The following is a 21,216-nucleotide window of genomic DNA, read 5'->3' on the forward strand; positions in this document are numbered from 1 at the left end:
TTATGTGTACCCATAGTTGCCGCTCCCGTCATCGTTGTCTATATATGTGGACCCGTAGTTTCCGTTCCTGTCATCGCTGTTAATATATGTGGACCCGTAGTTGCCGCTTCCTTCATTGTTGTCTTTATATGTGGACCTGTAGTTGCCTTTCCAGTCATCGCTGTCTATATATGTGTATCCGTAGTTGCCACACCTGTCATCGCTGTCTATATATGTGTATCCGTAGTTGCCACTCCTGTCATCGCTGTCTATATATGTGTATCCGTAGTTGCCTCACCTGTCATCGCTGTCTATATTTATGGACCAGTAGTTGCCACCCCTGTCATGGCTGTCTATATATGTGGACCCGTAGTTGCCACTCCTTTCATCGCTGTCTATATATGTGGACGCTTAGTTGCCGTTCCTGTCATTGCTGGCTATATATAAGTGGACCCGTAGTTGCCGTTCCTGTAATCGCTGTTAATATATGTGGACCCGTAGTTGCCACACCTTTCATCACTGTCTATAAATGTTGACGCGTAGTTGCCTTTCCTGTCATCGCTGTCTATATATGTCGACCCGTAGTTGCCACTCCTGTCATTGCTGGCTATATATATGGACCAGTAGTTGCCACTCCTGTCATGGCTGTCTATATATGTGGACCCGTAGTTGCCACTCCTTTCATCGCTGTCTATACATGTGGACGCTTAGTTGCCGTTCCTGTCATTGCTGGCTATATAAGTGGACCCGTAGTTGCCGTTCCTGTAATCGCTGTTAATATATGTGGACCCGTAGTTGCCACTCCTGTCATCGCTGTCTATATATGTCGACCCGTAGTTGCCACTCCTGTCATTGCTGGCTATATAAGTGAACCCGTAGTTGCCGTTCCTGTAATCGCTGTTATTATATGTCGACCCGTAGTTGCCACTCCTGTCATTGCTGGCTATATAAGTGGACCCGTAGTTGCCGTTCCTGTAATCGCTGTTATTATATGTGGACCCGTAGTTGCCACTACTGTTACGGCCGTCTATATATGTGGACCCGTAGTTGCCGTTCCTGTCATCCCTGTTTATATATGTGGACCCGTCGTTGCCGTTCCTGTCATCCCTGTTTATATATGTGGACCCGTAGTTGCCGTTCCTGTCATCCCTGTTTATATATGTGGACCCGTCGTTGTCGCTCTGTCTTTAGCTGCTGTCGACCTGCTATGCTTGCGACGTTGCTTTGAGGTTGTTGTATTGGAGACATATCTTTGGGTCCTTGACGAGTTATATTTGTAAACATGGTGCGCCGCTTGGCGCCATACACCTTTATAAAGACATGTTGATGTTGGTTCCGGACAGTTGAGGTGTTCTCTATGATTAGTCGGACCATGACCTTGTATGGCGCATCACTGACTGGCGGCGTGTATTCTTTAATGTCCCTTTGTAGGAATTTCACTCTCTGGTTGTTCTTGCCAGTTATGCCTCATTTATGTGCTGGCCATATACGTGAGGTTTTTATTGATTGTAACCCCAAAATATTTGCAAGCGTCATTACTTCAAGGACATGGCCATGGTGTATAGTATGTGTGTTAGGGATCTTCTGACGAAGAGTTGTTATCCTTTTCTTAATACATTTTGAAGCCTAAAACCTATCTAGTTTCCTCTCACTTTTCCAATGCAGTGATCTCCTCTTGGGGTTTTCGTTTTTTCCGTCCTGATAACTGGATGGATGACCTTCAATAGCATACTATCTGTCAGCATCAAGTAACTTCGCAAAAGAAAAGGCTGCACACGTATCTCTTCGGGGATGTCATTAATATATGCTAAAAAGCAATGGACCAAGCTCCCGACGGAACGCCGCAGAGAACACTGGCTGTCCGTGACTGATTTTAACCGTCCATGAAAACTTGCTTGGTTTCGGGGTTGACAAGAAATGATTGTATCCCTGTCCTAACACTGCCTCCAATGCCAAGGTACATATGAGGCCCCTTGCAAAGGTCATTGGCGAAGTTCATTAGAATTGTATCGACTTGCTGTTCAAGTCAGCGGTTTTATATGCATATCCTGTAAAGTTGTGAGTAACTGGGTCTCTTTCGAAATCCAAGCCGATTCTCTTCCAGAACGATGTATTTATCTTTTTTTTTTCAATAGAATTGCTGTGAATTATGTGTTCTAGAAGATTGCATGTAACGGACGTCAAGGCCGAGGCAGACCTGTAGCTGGCTGGGTGATGACGGTCGCCCATGGTATTTAGAGGTACACCAGAGGCCTCTCAACGGTTTTGATGTATTTAACCAATTTGCAATGAAAGATGGTATTTTAACTGCGGCTGGAGTTTTTCCATATTCAGTGGCATTCAATATATATGGAGTTATCTGATCGGAACCTGCAGCCTTGTGCAACGTGCAACGTCAACAAGGCCAACAGATTCCTTCAGAGAAAAGCATGCTCGACCATGAAGGGGTCCGCTGGTCTTTATATACAGCAAATTCTCAATCCACAAAGAGCTCGGGCTTTGCTAATTTGCATATTACCAACCAAGTAAACATACGTGCTATGGACGACCTTCCGTCTATAACGGAATGTTATACTATGAACGCACATTCGCCGCCTACAGCGTACTGTTACACTATGAACGCAATCCGCCGCCTACAGCGGACCGTTACATTACTTTCCCCTCCGAGAAGACTTGGTCTGGGAAACTCAAGGGTAAGGCAACTACGATTCGGCAGTTGTCAACATCCTACCGCTGCCATCATTTGTAATGGCAACGTCAAAAAGGCCAACAGATCCCTTCAGAGAAAAGCATGCTCGACCATGAAAGGGTACGCTGGTCTTTATATACAGTAATTAAATTCTCAATCCACACAGAGCCGGTCTTTGCTTATTTGCATATTACCAACCAAGAAAACATACGTGCTATGAACGTACTTCCGTCTATAACGGAATGTTATACTATGAACGCACATCCGCCACCTACAGGGGACCGTTACACCATGAACGCAATCCGCCGCCTACAGCGGACCGTTACACTTGTTTGTTGACCCCATTTCTAGTCAACAGCTATTTCGGATATTTAAGTTATAGTACTTTGGATTAGAGTTGGGTTATTTCCCATGTGTTTCTTTGGTAAAAAAATTGATACAATTGTTCTTTTTTCATTTAGTATGTAAGCTTTGGTTTAATTGTTATTCTGAATATTCTGTTTTTGTAAACTCTAAAAAAGTTAATTATAAAGAAAAACTTTTTTCTGAACGCCCATATTATTTTGGCTACTTTGGCTTTTGATTCCTGGTCTTTGCCTTTAACATATAGCCAAAACACATTTTGTTTGAAGGTTTACCACAACAAAAGCCATGAGAGAGTCCTCTTGGAATGGACCCATTTGGCCAATTTTGTTCTTTCGATTATTAATAGATTCTAACCGATATTTTGTGTAAGGAATTCCCCACAGGGCACCCCTCTGATGACGTCACTATAGCAACATTGCCGAGTGCGCGGTTCATGTCTCGTCGAATCTTGTCCACCATTTTGTCTGTCCGGAAAGTTACGAAGTTTTGTTTGTCACGTGTTTTTGTTGATAATGTGAACTTTAAAACTAATATCATTATTTTATTCATTTGACTTTTATAAACTGTTGTGATCTGTGCCACTTGTGAGAAGGATAACACACTGAAAAGAATGGGAATCTCCTGTAATGTGACCTGATTTTCAAACCATCGTTTTTGCGCGCCATCCGGTTGCTTGGGATCAAAGGGAAATCGCGAAAGAAAGGCCAATTTAAGCGTCTGTTTCTATGGATTCCTCACAAGCGTAGTACTGTCTATTCAAGCGTACGCTTAAGGTATGATAAGAATATTCACTTTTGTCTAAATTCGTTCAATTCATGATTTTCAGGTTTGTTTACATTTCAGCTGTTTGACAGCTGAGTTGCCACATGTCAACAAAACGAATTCTCACCCCAACATTTATTCAAAACTTGAATGGTTCCGTGAAAATATGTTATGATATAAGTATCCTAGTTATACCCCATAAATCATATAGCTTGTTTTCAGAAACTGTATATGTTTTCATTGTTTCTTGGTGTAGGCCGCTGTTCCCAGAATGTGCTCGTCAATGCAGGGCCATGGACATGACAGTTGAAATCCATAGCATGCTACTGGAAGTGACTTCATTCACACAATGATAGCAAATGTCAGCATGTATTGAATGCGCTGGGTGAAGAAAGTGTTAGTCCTTCTACTGCATCATTCTTATATAAGTTGTTCCATGTATACATAGTATTTGTCCATACATTCATGATATAATGGCAAAAGTAGTCGAAGCATTACCATTCAGTTACTTGCATGTGAAAAAATTATAATGCTATTCACTTATACCATAACGTAAGCTATTGAACATTAGCCTATCAACATCTTACAAAACAGCATCGTCACCCACTACGCTTGTTGTGTATAATTTCGTAACTCTTGTGGGTTGTTAGTGTTGGAATACTTTGACTCTTCCAAACTGTTAATGCAAAGGAGACGTGTCTACCCCTGAATGGAGCCTGCGGGCCGCTTCAAAACAGATTTTCAGGGCTCGAATTTTAACTTTTTTCCTACTTGCAATTTTTTGCAAGTGGGTAAATTTTCAACTCGCATTTTCAAACAGTTACTTGCTTTTTTATTTTAGTATTAAATTTGGTTAAGTAAGCATTATATGCCGAATAAAAGTCAATACAAGTGAGTTCTAGTAAAATGTTTAATGAACAAGTGTCAAACATTACTTTTTCGTAAGAACACAATCATGACAAAATTCTCTTAATCAATAGAACAACAGACATTTTTTCATTTCACATTATTTAATTAGTCTGAATAAAACTTTTGTCCAACAATGTCAGTGTAACATTCAGGAAAACCCCCATAAAGTATCGAATCGCACACACAAACAGTGGTTTCTTCCTTTTGCTGTACGTCTACGCTTGTCAAGGGAGATCACTGTGTTGGAATTTGTGTACTACGTCATCAAATCAGCATACGCGATCAGTGTCATAAAAGCGTTTAACCTGTTTTGCATCGAAAGTGTCTTAGAGACATGATGTTTGTTGCATACTCATTACCGTTTGTCTTCTGGTATTTTGTTTTGAAATATGGGACTCGCGAATTTAAGCGATTTTTTATGAGGTCGCTTTCAGCAAAACTGACTTGCATTGTGCGAGTATGCGAGCTTAAATTCGAGGCCTGATCTTGGTCAATTTTAATCTCAAAAACTTATCTTAGTGTCATATTCTCGTCATTTAGCTACATATTTTAGTGAATTGACCTTGAGCCAAAATTAAAAAAATGAACACAAAAATTAAAAAAAAAAATGTGTTGCCATTTTTGATGATTAAACAGTTTTAAGATTATTGAAGTTACGACTAAAATCCTTAATTGAAACCCCAAGAGTCCTAACTAAGGAATCCAGCAATTAATTCATATTCATACAAAAGAAGAAATATTTCAATGATTTTTTCCATGATGAGCATTCTGTAAAATACTGTACTGTTAAATGCTATTTAGGCTTTATCAATTTCAGAAGTTCATTTTGCAGAGCTTTTTGTCAATTTTTATGACGAGTCCTAATGTAGGAGTATGTGCTTGTTAATTTTAAAGTCTTATTTATATCTTAGATTTCAAAGAAAAAGGCAATAAACAGGTTTTTTCCGCGCCTTATGTGGAGGCAAATACTTGGTACTTTTCCCAAAGCTTTCATGCAGTCAATTTGTTTTGTTTTTATAACCCTAATAAGGAGAAATGTACAAGTTGACTGGTATTTTAACAATACTAACACAAAATGGATGGTCCCTATTCTACCCCCCCCCCCCCCCCCCCAAATTTTAGTTATTTTTTTTCTCAAAAGATTTGGTAGAAGCCCTGATATATTGTTATTTGTCTTCATGTCATTGGCATTATCCATAATGGGCCAATTGTTCAGAACTTTGTTAAAGTTAACAACTTTGATAGCAGATCACAAATGCATCCATAACACTTCCAGAGTAGTTATAATTTGAAAGTTAACAACAATAATCTTTTCTGAATAATCGGCCCAATGTTGCAATAACATGGACTGGAATGAATTTTTTTTTTAAATTCTTCATAATAAAACTAAGTACTCATGTTTCCAACTACATATTTAAATATATGCCCATCAAAAGGGCTGAATTTTCTAGATATGCCTTTGACTGTCTGGAATTAAATCTGATGAGTGTTGTGCATCTGCTTGGTGTTAAAGAACTCAACAACAACTCACATTCTAGGCATTATATCTTGTTATATTAAAATATATCAACTCATTTCGGCTAGTCTGGAAACCTGGAGGTGGTAAAAGGGTCACAGCCTTGATGCTATATATGCGTTGTTTTCCTTCGGTTTGCCTGCTGTCCATGTCTTTGCACTGGTTGCCTCACATTTAATTCCTAAGGATGTAATCAATAGATTTATAACCTCTGAATTTTTGCAAGGACTTGGATGAAAATAAGCATGACATCTTTTTTCATTTATCAATATACAATATAATAGCTAATTGGCTATATAAATGTTTTTGGTGTTTTTTTCTTAAGTATGAACAAACATTTGTACTTTTAGCATACTTTGAAGGTTTCCAGTTTCAAGTATCATGGGAAACATTGTGTATCTCTGAAACAGTTTCTTTTTTTCAGTTCTTAACTTAAACTGATAGTTAAACAGTGCAAGGGAGATAATTGTGACTGCCTTTTTTCATTCTCCCTAAGGGACATAATTTTTTATCATTATGTTAATCTTTTTAACTTTTTTGTTGGTTTAAGTTTAACTCTCTTAGGAATGTTTATGGAGAATGTTTTGTGCTACTGTGGAAAAAAGGTTAATATTTGCGGTATGAGGAGTTTTGTTCTTCATCAACTTGTCCTTGTTAATTATGTGTGTGCATTAAAATTAGAGTGGATTAATGTTGTCTCTTTCATAAAAAATGTAGTTAAAAGGTTTTTAGAAATAATGATCAGCCTATAATTATTCAAAATGAGACGTCCCCCCATGAACCTCTGGCTGTGGCATCTGTTGACCAGGGCAGTTGAATGACCCAGAATGTATACTTTTACTTACTGACTAGACAGATAGTCTGCTGCAGCTGTTGTAACAAGCCTTCTCATTGGTCCAGCAGTGATGGGTTCATGTAACAATGGCTGTGATTGGACCAAATACAGAGTCTGAGTCTGTACAGTTGAGGTACAGGCTATTATTCTCCTCTCATGCAAATTACAATAGATATTTTCATGGCTGCTTGGTTGTCAAGTACTTTTACTCAGTGTGTATTAAGTGTGCATACACCATGAACAACTGATTGTTCATTCATACCTAATATGTTTCTGTGTTACTGGAATTTAAGCAAGTTAACAATTACAAAACTGTTTTTGTTCAAAATAACTATTTCATAATCATAAGCATAGCTGGTTTTGAGAGGATTTTGTGTGACACTGTGGAGACTATCCAGCTTCATCTACATCATTACTTTATATGCAGGTGCAGTATACACTGTGTGACCTGTGAATGTGATGTTTCGGGGTCGACAGCTATGAGGAATTCCCCTTAAGGGATGTTACCTGTCTGCTCGATAACTCTTACTTACAATTCTTCAATTGCTGTGATCTTTCTTCAGGTTTAAATGGCTAGATAATACACTGAGTGTGATCTGCCTTTAAGGAACACAGAACAAGTGATAACAAGAAGGACTATAATTGGTCTTGAAGCTCACGTTTTGTGATAACTTTACAAGTTTTCTTATGTAATCAATATGAGTGTCTTTAATGGTGTGTGTGTGTGACCCAAAAATAATATTAGGAAGGTTGAATATTTGTTCACGGTATTGGTGATGTGTCAATGAAGTGTACAACTGTTATACACCTACGCTCTACAGCCTCAATTTAAAATGAGATGCTGATGCTATTTTTAGAAAAACAAACATCTGTTGTCATGATTTTTTTCTATTGTTGAACTGTGAGGGATTTAATTCTTAGTTGTGTGTGGATTTACTTTTCTTATAAATACATATGATATGTTGATAAAGATCTAGTACACATATGCGAAATCAATTTGACATTTTCTTGGTGAAGTAATACCTAAAACATTGACTAGCATCACTTATGGGGGTGAGATGGTTAAACCTGTCTGAGGTTTAGAATAACTGAACAGCTGGATAGCTGGATATTATACTGGATGTATATTTCGCAGTTAACTTTCCTATCAGCAAACACATTAATTATGAATCATTGTGTTACTGGTTGTGGATTATACTTACATCTAGCTTGATCATGAATGAGTGTATAGATTGTGTAATATCGTGCTCATTCTTGGATGTACTGGACTGCCTTATGTGATTGTACTTCTCCGTTGTTTTGCTGGTCACGGTATTACATAATAAACAAAGGCTTGTGGAAATAATGTGTTGTGAAACAAAAAGGAAACTTAAAGCTAGTCATCTCTTTGTCAAAACAGTGTTAGTCAGCACAAAAACAGGAAGTTAGAGTCACTCTCGGGCGTATTATCCAAAAATTGAAGTTGCTTGTTGATAAATAAATCAGGAAGGAAACCTTTGTGGTTCAAATATAGCCAGACCATTGATATAAGGGATACACAAATAACTGCAGCTGTAGGCCATATTCCGTGCAGTCGCTACCTCCATGCAGCTTGCAAATGGTGAGTGGTCAGTGGTCTCCTAGCAACGGAATGGTCGACATGGATACGTCAGGGTCCGGAGGTGTAAAGGACCCCTTGCCTGTTGCCGACCGTACGCTTTGGCTCAAACGAGAGCAGGAGTCTCACATGCAGAACATGAAGCTAAAACGTTAGTATAGATCAAGTTTTATTCCACACAATTTCAAAATGTACTATGTAGCTAAGGTCAAATCTCATTAATGTACAGTGGATATACTTCATTGTGTAAATGGGTGAATATCTCGGCTGTTTTCATCTCAGTTAACCGATACACTTGTATGAACTCATGGTGATGTATATTTTGTACACTGACACCAAAAATCTGATTTATATAATGTAAGTTATTTGATCTTGGGTCACTAACCTGGACCAGAAAATAATGACTTTCACATCAGCTACTGTTTGCCAGAGTCCATTGTAAACAATGCTTTACTGAGCAGTTAATGGCCTCTGATCTAAAACGAAGAGATAAAACCTTTAGTGGCCTGTTGAATCATAACATTCATGCAATATTAAAATAAGATCGTTTTCCAGTTTTATCCCAAGGTTGTTGCGGAAGTGATTTTTTGCCACTAGATCTGCTAGAATGTCTTTATTTCTTTAGATCAATGTTGTTTCTTCAATATTTGTTTACTCTGATTCACTCATGTAATTTTGAATTTTGGTTTGCAAGAAAGTTTCGTCTATAACATACATTCTCCTCTGTGAACATGGTCCTATGACATGGTTGGGTCTGCTCGTCTTAATGCCTGGATCTTCCTATGACCAGTTGGGTCTTAGTTTAAGAGTAACCCTACTTATATGTTCCTCAGGAATAACAGTGTACTGTGTTAGTTAAAAAGTCACCCTAGCTATATGTTCCTTGGAAAGGCATTGAACTGTCAGTGTAGGAGCTGGTAATGTGTAACAGAGGATCAACCTTCACAGTCTAACAAGTGACCTGAATGATAGATAGTACTGATAATGGCTCAACTTGACTGTAAATACCAATAACAGCAGTAATGGATGTTTGGGCCGACAATTCGAACTGTACTTGAGTTGAGAGAGTCTTTCCAATTTTTTGCTGTTCAAGCACTTAGACTAGTGTTATGCAGCAAATTATATAAAACATTTAAATGGTTATTTTTTGGTTTGATCAAAGTTTACCAAAAAGTTTCAATATTTATCCAAGAATTACTATTAATCATTCAGATCATTTAAGTGTGCCAAGTAGCCAAAATATTAGCTGTGGTCAACTTACCCAAGTTTTATACAATTGGCTGCGGTAACTATATCATGAACTGTATTACACTACATGAACTGTATTACACTACATGAACTGTATTAAACGACATGGACTGTATTACAGTACATGGACTGTATTGCACGAGATGGACTGCAGTGCTCCAGCCAGGATTTCAAAAGGGCAGGGTGGAGTTTTGAAAAGGGCAAGCTACATGAGTCGTGTAGGGGCGATTGGGGGTCACGTCATGGGAGGGGTCAACCCCTGTCACAAGGTGTTTTTTTTTTAGTTGGGGGGGGGGGTCTCCCCCTAGAATTTGTTTTGTTTACATACTCAATTTAAATAATTTTTCATGATTTTAAGACTTATACAAAATGTTTTTTTCTCTAAAATTAGAAGGGTGTGTTTTAATATCGAAATTAAAATTTGTCTTTTTGTCTGTGGTAGTATGATTGTACTTGTTTGGCATCTTCTTTAGTGCAATGTCACACATTTCTCCTAAAAATAATGTTAAATGAAGAAAAAAACAAACACAGTTAAACATTTGAAGCAATCAAATAATTAGATACAAAAAAAAATATGTTGGGGACGAATCTTAGTTTGGTACGATAGCGATTGGGTACGAATGTTACATTCAGCCTGGCTGTTATTTAATTGTCTTTGGTAAAATAATGTTTAATATGCTGATGTTTTAGAATAAAATGACAATAAAAATCACTTCCCTGGTTTAAAAAATCACTTATAAAACATAGAGCATTGATAAAAATAACTCCGAAAAATGTTCTGACAAAATGGCGGTTTCGGCGAATTTTGACAAGATCGTGGACATGGTAGATAAATGCTACATAAAACATCAACATATTTTTGTGGGTAACAAAGAAACTTTCATCATGAATATTTTACAAATAAACTTTCAAAACTTTTACTGAAAAGGTGATGTATTTGATTGTGTCAGCGCCAAATCAACAATTTTTACTTAAAATGGCGAGTATTGTCAGTACAATACAGTTAACAATTACTTTTAAAGATTTGTGCTTGACAACTTTTTTCACCATCCCTTCACATTTTCTATCGCATTTTACGAACTTTCATGATTGAATGAACGAGTTCTCAATGTATATTCTGATTGGCTGACATTAAATAGCCCCGCCTCCTGCCGATGTTCCCGTATTTGGCTCTTCCTAATTATTGAATTAGAAGATGGCCAATTATGAATACACAGGTCGTCTGCTCACTACACAGATACACACTTAGCTGTCATATGACTTGGACAAGGCACATGGGAAGATGAAAGGGCAGTACGGCATATTTTAAGCAGACAATGGGGGCATGGTGACACCTAGCGGGAACACTATTATCATAAGTCTTACGTAATTTGTCTAAATTATGACAGCGGATTAAGGGCTGCTGCTCTTTCATAATGATTTCAATAGTAAAAAGGGCACTAACGGTATAATTGGCCCTAATAGAGTATTTGTGAAAAGGGCACTACTCAAAAAGGGGGCAGGGCGGAAAGAAAAGGGGCACGGGCGCTGCGCCATTGAAAAACGGGCTAGCTTGAGCACTGGACTGTATTACACGACATGGACTGTATTACACAACATGGACTGTATAACAAGACATGGACTGTATTACACTACATGAACTGTATTACACTACATGAACTGTATTACACGACATGGACAGTATTACACAACATGGACTGTATTACAAGACATGGACTGTATTGCACTACATGAACTGTATTACACTACATGAACTGTATTGCACTGCATGGACTGTATTACACTACATGAACTGTATTGCACTGCATGGGCTGTATTACACGACATGGACTGTATTACACTGCATGGACTGTATTACACGACATGGACTGTATTACACTGCATGGACTGTATTACACGACATGGACTGTATTACACTGCATGGACTGTATTACACGACATGGACTGTATTACACTACATGGACTGTATTACACGACATGGACTGTATTACACTACATGGACTGTATTACACGACATGGACTGTATTACACGACATGGACTGTATTACACTGCATGGACTGTATTACACGACATGGACTGTATTACACTGCATGGACTGTATTACACGACATGGACTGTATTACACTGCATGGACTGTATTACACGACATGGACTGTATTACACTGCATGGACTGTATTACACTGCATGGACTGTATTACACTGCATGGACTGTATTACACTGCATGGACTGTATTACACTACATGGACTGTATTACACTACATGGACTGTATTACACTACATGAATTGTATTACTTACACTTCATGGACTGTATTACAGAGTCAGTAAGACACAGGCTTCTCTCTGTACATAAATGCACTGTTATTGCACGAAAGCCATCTTTTATGGTAAGCTTAGGCCACTCCTTTTTATTTTTTGGTTTACAAGAATTTTGGGAAAAAATGTCCACCGGGTGGTCAAAAAAAAAAAAAAAAAAAAAAAAAAAAAGGAAAAAAGTCACAAAACATACTCTTAACTCTTAATGGGTGAAAATCAGAGAACAACATAAAATCATTGAAAATCTTTATCATTTACTTAACATTTTAAATTTTTAAACTGCTATAAATGCGTGTTTTAATACACTCAAAGTTTCAAAGTTCTAATCAACACACAGTTTAAATCTTACATACTGTGCATATAAAACATCAATGAAATTGACTATAAAACATATTGACATTTATAAACTACACTTTTTATCAAAGATACATTGAATATCACTCAGCAAGACATTTGTTTAGCTTTAAGGGTAAGCTTAAGCAAAAGAGAATGCAGAACACTTAAAAACTGACCAATATTAAATTGAAAAAAGAGAAGGCGAATTTAACGCATTAAAATACACAAAAATTGCACTGTATTAAAACAATACTTTACATTTTCTAAACATTGTTTCAGTTATTTCAATATTGGAAAATGTCAAAAAAGTTAAATAATTACCAAATAAGGAAGTAACATTTTATGAAGACATTTGAGCTTTAATATTGTGAAAACAATTCCTGAAAACCTGAAAACCAAACTAGACCTAGATTTGAGTGTTAATACCCCTTACCATGTGGGGTCCAAGTTGTGTGTAACCCGATCCATGCTAAGTCCGGATATTTTCGGACCGGGATATTTACCATGGGATGTTCACCAAATCCATTTCAAATTCAAATCTTGCAGTAAATTATCACATCAGTACATAAAAATCACAAAGCAAAATAATAAATCTAGCATGTGACTTAACTTTATGTACCAATGACAGCAAACTGACAGAGAAATCCATAATTATGTATCAGATATTTTCATCTTCTACCAACTCCGCCATTTTGTGTTATATGAATACATGCGTTCACAGGGCATCTATACTTCATGCTTGTTTTTTTTTTTTTCATTTTAAAGAGTATTCCTTGGTTACAGCAACAAATCTCATTAATAGTGATATATCAATTTTATTACAAATTGAAATGGACTTATTCAAAATAGTTTTCTGTGTTGTTTTATCTAAATGTTTTGCACACAACTCCCGGCATTAGTAAATGTCATTGACACATGTGTTCAACTTTCATTGTTTTTACTCTACTATTAACCCAAACATGAAAAAACGTGTAATCTGGAATAAACACAAGCTTAGCATTGACTCAATGACAAGTATTTCCAAACCATTCTCTGATTTAAAATCCAACCACCGACCGAACTTGTGAAACTAGGTCACCGGTGTCAACTTAGAAATTTTACTTTCGATTTCACCACTCACACTTAGTGCACTGTTTTTTGATATTTAACCATAAAATGTTATAAAATGTTTTTCTCACACATAATTTACAGATATTTGTGTCTACTAATTCGATGGCAGCCGCTGACATTTTTTATCTATAAACAACAATATTTTCATGACCTAAATTGGCGGGAGAAAAACAACAATCACGCGACAGTTATTGTTTGTGTCGGCTGTTAAATTTGCCAATGTTTATTGCTATTGCTTTTTTAACAACTCATGCATATTTTGATTAATTATGTCATACAAAGAATGACTGCATTCGTACTCTTATCTATTCGTGTTTTTTTTCGATTCGCACCAATCTCAATACCGTCCGAAAAATAATTTTGAAAAAAAAAGTGAAATTCATTTTTTATTTTTTTTGTACTTTTCGGAAAATTAGACCCGCCGGTTTTGTAAACCAATTTATATAAAAGTAGTGGCCTTAGCTATAATTCTGCACAGATAGCTATAATAATGTATTATGTGTTATTTTGTGTCCACTGCATCTGCAATTTATTGTTGTACTTTCCTTCATCAGAAATGGTTTCAATGTTATAACTGACCAGGTAGCCTAGAAACAAAGATGTCCCCCATTACAAGTTGATAATATGTCGCAGTTGAACTAGCCATTAGTGGTCAATAGGTCAAAGTATCACTGGTGGACAACACAGCTAATTACATTTATTTATAGACAGACAATTATCTCAACCTCAATACGTTGCTTTTGGTTTATTATCATTATGAATAATTATATTGTAACTTTTGTTTGCTGATATGAGATAAAAGTTTGCCTGACCTCCTGTGCATGGCAGACTCATAGGTTGTGTTGCCTGTGTAGTACAGCAGACTCGTGGGGGGTGTCGCTTGTGTAGTATGGCAGACTCATAGGGTGTGTCGCCTGTGTAGTACAGCAGACTCGTGGGGGGTGTCGCTTGTGTAGTATGGCAGACTCATAGGTTGTGTTGCCTGTGTAGTACAGCAGACTCGTGGGGGGTGTCGCTTGTGTAGTATGGCAGACTCATAGGGTGTGCCGCCTGTGTAGTATGGCGGACTTGTAGGGTGTGTCGCCTGTGTAGTATGGCAGACTTGTAGGGTGTGTCGCCTGTGTATTATGGCAGACTCCTAGGGGTTGTCGCCTGTTTAGTACGGCAGACTTGTAGGTTGTGTTGCCTGTGTATGCTACTCGTATGTGTCGCCTGTGTAGTATGGCAGACTCATAGGTTGTGTCGCCTGTGTATTATGGCAGACTCCTAGGGGTTGTCACCTGTTTAGTATGGCAGACTCGTAGGTTGAGTTGTCTGTGTATGCTACTCGTATGTGTCGCCTGTGTAGTACGGCAGATTCATAGGTTGTGTTGCCTGTGTATGCTACTCGTATGTGTCGCCTGTGTAGTACGGCAGACTCATAGGTTGTGTCGCCTGTGTATTATGGCAGACTCCTAGTGGTTGTCGCCTGTTTAGTACGGCAGACTCATAGGTTGAGTTGTCTGTAGATTATGGCAGACTCATAGGTTGTGTGGCCTGTGTATTATGGCAGACTCGTAGGTTGTGTTGTCTGCCTAGCATGGCTGATACACAGTGATAATTTTGTCAGTAATGTCAGGCATTGTCATCTGTTCCATTGACTGCAGGGTCCGATTTTCTTGTCAGCTCTCTAACTTAAATTTGCTTTCTCCAATCTTTACCAAACTTGGCAGCAATGATTATTAGCATATATTTCAACTGAGTTCATTTAACAGTCAGATTGCTGAAGGCACTGAAGATTTATGGCCATTGAATTTTCCTTAAGTAATGGCGCTTACATCAGGCGACACATCCAATTGGCAGAATACTAGCCTCAGTATGCAAAATAAAAAAATCTTGTGTTGCTGCACTAGTTAAATACACACATAAAACAAGGCAGAGTGTTCTGTCTTTGAATTACAGTCATTACACATGTGTTGTAATAGTTTGAAGTTTTTAAGACAGGCACACGGTAGTAAAGTTAATTTCTTACTTCATTGTCACTGTAATTTCTGAGTTTAGATGGTACCAGGTTGAACTAAAATGCATTTTTGAGGAAGAGGTTGATGTTCTGTTAACTTTATTTCTTGTTAATGTTTTGGTGTTGATTTGTTTCCTTGTTATTGTTTCGTTCCTTCTTCCTTTTTATTGCCTCAATCGCATCCAGTGTGATTTGTTTAGACTAGACCAATACACAGATGATATCAGAGTTGATGGTCATCCAAAACATTCCCCATTTTTCTGACTTCACAAATTTGGATGAGATAATGTTTCGCTAAAGGTATGACGGAAGAAGATACTGTTGTTAAGTACATTAGTTGACACAGCTACCACAGCTATGTATGGTATGTGAAATATTCAGGCCATGCTCATTTCTCTACCTAGACATCCTTCAGTGCACCAATTCTTTCTCTTCTTACATAGGGTGGCAGTCTAGTTCTACATACCTGAACGTGTGGCAATGTTGTACTTTTATATAATGTTATGAAAATCTCTAGATTGTGTTCATGATGGTTTTATGTGATATATACCCCTTCAAAACAAAGTTTGGGGGGAGGGGGGTATACATAGAAGTGAACTTGTCAGACAGTAGGTCAGTCGCTTGTTTGTTTTTTTGGACGATAACTGATAGGGTTAACAGATTTTAATTTTTTGTACATACTTTAACACAAATAAAATGCTATACAAACCCCCGTTTTTTAACAGAGTTATGTCCACTTTTCAACTAAGAACTTGTATAATAAACAACTGTGTCTGGACCATGACTTAATGTGCTGTCTGCCTTTCTTGCCCATCCATCCAATGCTGTTGTTTTCCAAATCAAGTCTAGTAAACTGCTGTTATGCAGCTAATACAGCTAAATTGTGTAGCCTTACTCTGTTTACTATTGAACATCATTCCAGCATTGATCGTCAATTATCTGCATGAAAATGTTGCATATAACAGTTAACAGCCCTGCGCTTTCTCCATGGATTGATTTCCTATCTGCAGAAAACTGCACTCATGTGGGAGTTGAAAAATGGATGGAATCAATTTTTATTGGTTCTTCGTTGGTCCTGTAAGCTTAATCAAGAGTACAATCTTTTTTTCCCCTCTTTGAACATTCGAAGCCAATCAGCAATATCATTGATTCTTGCACCGAATGACACAAGTGTCAATGTTTACTCAATTAATTAGTCGAAACAGTTAATTTGATGGGAATGCAAAGTTGTAGGTTTTACTGAACATTGAAAAGATGTGGTCCATTATTGTCTTGAATCAATTGATTTTCAATGATTGTGGTAATGTGGTCAGTGCCTCTTGACATTTTCTGACTTATATTAATGGTTTGTACAGTAACAATAGCATTAGGAGTGTAAAGTAATTTACACTTCAAGATGTGAGAGGAAAAAAATATCATAAGTGATTCTGTTTGAATGTCACTTGGAACTCTTTTGCGTTCATTTTTTATTTACAATTCTCTCTTCCTTAGTCTGTTAAGGTGACCATATTTCGCAGACGCTAGATGGGAAACTAAGAAGTGGAACATTCCCAACACTTTCCTAATGCAGCGACGTAACATTCCATAGCAGACCATTTGTTTTTCGAACATCTGACATTTAATGGTATTGCGTTCTTAAGACATTTTGTCTGCAGTGCTTTGCAAGGCAGAAAAAAGAAGAGAATTATTCCCAAAAGTGGAAGTAAATACGGGAATGTATTAATGTCCTACCCCTGGTCTAGACACATTGATTATCTGTCTTTGTTAATGACCACATTTAACCATTGCAGATGTATTCTGTGGAGTTTTGATGATTTACTTTGTACATTTTCTCAGCATTGTCTAGTCTCGCTCCTGTAGTTGATGTCTCGGATGTTCCAGGGGGCTTTTAACTGATGGATGGGGGCAGGAACGTTCCTTAAGCGGGGAACGACAAATTACTTGCCCTTGGGTTTGGGCTGGGAATTATGAGATGAAATATCTGTCCATTACAGGAAGCCGTTCTGTACATGTAAGAATAACCAGAAATCAGGACCATTTTTACTAAGAGTCTCTTATTATTTAATTTTGATAATTGTATTGTTGTTCATGGCAACTGTGGTAAAGACTTATTTTCAAAACAAACAAAATGATTATATATATATACAATGATAAATTCAAGAGGAAAATCATTCCATCTCACCTTTGTCTAAATGGCACTGCTTCCTTGTAATGGCAAACTCCTGAATTTATCTTAATAATTGTCATAATCAGTATGATCTATTAAGTCATGAATACATTGTTATTTTAGAAAACTCATGGTTCCTGCTGTTCATGGGAAAAAAATTATAATATCATGCATCAAAAACCACGACTTACAGTACAAAAATGCTTTAAGCATGCAAGGAATTTGATTCAAAAAAACATAAGTAACTATATGTAATAAGTATGTATAGAGCGAGGACAGCTATTGGATTACGTAGAATGTATGGTTATAAATACTCCCCATTCAGGAACAGTGATATTTGCAGTCTTTAACACCAAATATGCTTTCATTTCCAATACAAGTACTGCCAATATATAACTTAAGTATTGCTTTATTGTTTGACCCTGTTTAGTAAAGAGAAAGGGCTCTAGGGGCCAGTAATATGGGCCACTAGGCCTAAAACTAGGCATAATCCTGTGTCTAGTCAGCTGGCCCATTTACCACACTGCTCTACTATAAATAGACACACTGCACAGCAACAGACTAATCAAGATGGCGAATACCCTTCTCTGATTGGTCGAGCTCTGGTTCAATGGCTATAACATGCTCTAGGCAGATATGATAATTATAGCTGGTCATGTGACATAAACACAGCTGGCTAAATCAAGCATGGCTGCCTACATTTCTTATTAATGTTTGACAGGTTAATTGTTTTCCTGTCAAGTATTGATGGCTGTGTGAAATCTGATAAAGTGATGGGAACTGTGATCTACAGCCTTGTGTTCTAATGTGATAATCTTTCAGTGTTCCATTCAGAATATTGAAGAATTTCAAACATCAGAATTGCTAGCATGTTCAGGCAGATGTCCTAAGTAATGAATGAAAACTTAATTAATTCTTCATGTGTGTTCATGATTAATTGATATTCTGGATTGGCTAATGGGAAAACCTACCTTGTGCACTTTATTTCTGGATTTATTGTTGTTTCTGTGAGATTTTTGTGTTTCTTTTTTAGAGAGGGTAACTTTTTAAACTATTTATAGAATTTGACTTTGTGTGTACATGTATGATCCTGTCAATCATACCTTCACTTCCCGTTTAAGTTTGTTTAGGAATGTCATGTGACTTTTTAAAATACATGTGAAAGTTCACTTCATGTTTCAACACATAACACACGTTCATGGGCAATCTTTGTCAATATACAGCTTCTGCAGTGCATGATTTTGATGGAATATTTTGAATAGTTACGTGTGAGCAAACTTCTAGTTCAAGGGGATTGGAGCTTTCTGGCTTCAAGAGTTTGGATGCTTGTGTTTTAGTGTGTTAAATGTTGCACACATCTAGTGGTCAGTTCTACGTACCGCCCGGATACTCCGTTGACAGATGTGCGTACGATCGTGTCGTTAACTCCATGTGCGGACTCCATCTGCAGTCTGACAACAAAGGTATAATAGATTTGTAGACATAACGTAGTTACTCTAAATACTTAATGTACCTGGTGACGTTTTAGACCTGTGGGACACAGGACATTATTGCTCATTTTGAAAGCTAGTGCAAATGGTAAGATCATTGGTTCAAACTGATCTCTGTGTTAACCAGCTGGGTCAGCAGGCTCTGTCAGGACTTGGTAGTGTTCTTACAACATGGTTTGGAGTCTGCACTTGGCACACAACTTAAACCTTTACTCTGCCAAGACTTTTTCATAACAATGGACTTACTCGGTACAACATTTCTTCTCAACGGTTGCCTTATCAGCTGTTGTTTGACCGTTTGTCTGGCAGGTGTGTCAACAATCACACAACCTTATAGTTCATATTGTGCAATCTCCGTATGTTATCACGGTGACATCTTGTGAGTCAAATATCACAGAAATCATTTCTTAATTCTCAGCTTAACTCATTTTTCCCGCAGAACAGCATGGCATGATTCAATAGTATGAAGATTTCATTCATTTTGAAAGCCCATTTACCCATGTTTTATATTGATAAACATTATTCCTTAATATTCTGAAGAAGATTCATTCAGGGGCAAAAACAATATTTGAGAACAAACTCAAAAATAACAAATTGCACTCGATATGTTATATGCATAGTCAATGGCCTTATCTACATATCATGCAATAATTGTCGCATTTGAATTTTGCTAAATTTAAAACAATCAGATTAGATTTCCATTCTTTATATTAGTACTATTTATATATATATATATATATATATATATATATATATATATATATATATATATATATATATATATATATATATATATATATACACTATTTAAATATTGTTTTCAATACTTTTTGATGTTTGGGCCTGGAGCTTGGAATACAGGGGACACTTACATATCACATTATGTTCATCAATTCTTCACTGCAGTATTAGACTGTTCTGCATTTAGTTGCTCTGCTATCGCCCATTGCCCTTATTCTTTGCCTTTATTTCTGATATATCCATGCATTACCATTTATTTCAATGTTTCCACCATTGTTTTCATTTGCATTCTTTCATGATTGTGTTAAGGATTACCTTACAGTAATTACAGCCAATTTACAATAACAACAAGCAAATAACAGTGTTTCCATTGGGTTCATTATTTCTTAAGATTGGCTTCATTATTACTTGACCTCACATCTTCTTGCATGAGACTTCTTGGGTGTACTTATCTTTCCAATATTCATATATTTCACTTATTTGCATTTCTTGTCCCTCAAACAAAACCAGACGTGCAGAAATATGCAGAGATACCCATTGGAACTTGCAGAAACTCTGTTGGAAGCTGTTATCAAAATTCTAGGAATGTTTTGGGTTTTATGACTTTCACAAATGTTAATTTTCTAGGAAGGCATCAGTGCAGAAATCAGCAGTGCATTTGCTGCAACAAGCCAGTTTGTTGATTTCACCCATCACTTTGTATGTAGATTTTCAGACAGGTTACAGACTGTTTCCGTAGTTTTTTGTTTTGTGCATTTTTGTATTTTTGATTTTCAGTTGGGTATGTTGTTTCTAATTTTAGGAGAAAAAGACCCATTTTGGATCATCAATGTCTTTAGTGTCACAGTGTGTGTGTTAATAAGTACCAGCTGCCACTGCAGGTAGTGTTGCGCCTCTTTGCTGGTGTTCCAGTGGTCATGGGTATAAGCCCTGCACTGGAGACCTTTTTCCCCACAAGGTTTCCAATATACATCTCTTGTCAACCAGTAAAGTCTGTTTCTTTCGTCAGTCACTAAGAAAACCATTTTGCAGGTCAGTTTCGTAGGTATGTTATAGAGGGATATTGTATTCATATATCATAAGAAGTTACTGCCAATATCATACATTTATGAATGAAATGAATACCCATAACTGTATTTAAATGTGTGTCTTGAT

General features: G+C 37.2%; 2 protein-coding genes across 5 annotated transcripts in view; one reads left to right on the top strand and one right to left on the bottom strand.

Annotated features, from left to right (window-relative positions):
- Positions 1-686: 686 nt before the first annotated feature.
- Positions 687-3,493, bottom strand: LOC128234369 (N66 matrix protein-like). The gene is made up of 2 exons (XM_052948577.1): positions 3,423-3,493; positions 687-1,128 (listed from the first exon to the last, which is right to left on the bottom strand). Exons 1-2 carry the CDS (start codon positions 3,491-3,493, stop codon positions 687-689), a joined length of 513 nt encoding a protein of 170 aa, XP_052804537.1.
- LOC128234134 (dual specificity tyrosine-phosphorylation-regulated kinase 1A-like) overlaps positions 3,468-21,216 on the top strand; it is a 37,835-nt gene continuing 20,086 nt past the window's right edge. The window contains exon 1 of one of the 4 annotated variants that reach the window (XM_052948172.1): positions 3,468-3,807. Coding sequence is in view for 3 of the 4 variants with exons in the window: in XM_052948173.1 (XP_052804133.1) it covers positions 8,654-8,804 (151 nt within the window). In the remaining variant the exon portion in view is untranslated. Of the gene's footprint in view, positions 3,808-7,227; positions 8,805-18,547; positions 19,294-21,216 lie in introns of those variants that run through there. The other 3 variants (XM_052948173.1, XM_052948166.1, XM_052948167.1) reach the window with 3 other exon arrangements.

Source organism: Mya arenaria, chromosome 5 (assembly GCF_026914265.1).
Source record: "Mya arenaria isolate MELC-2E11 chromosome 5, ASM2691426v1".
Classification (NCBI taxonomy): domain Eukaryota; kingdom Metazoa; phylum Mollusca; class Bivalvia; order Myida; family Myidae; genus Mya; species Mya arenaria.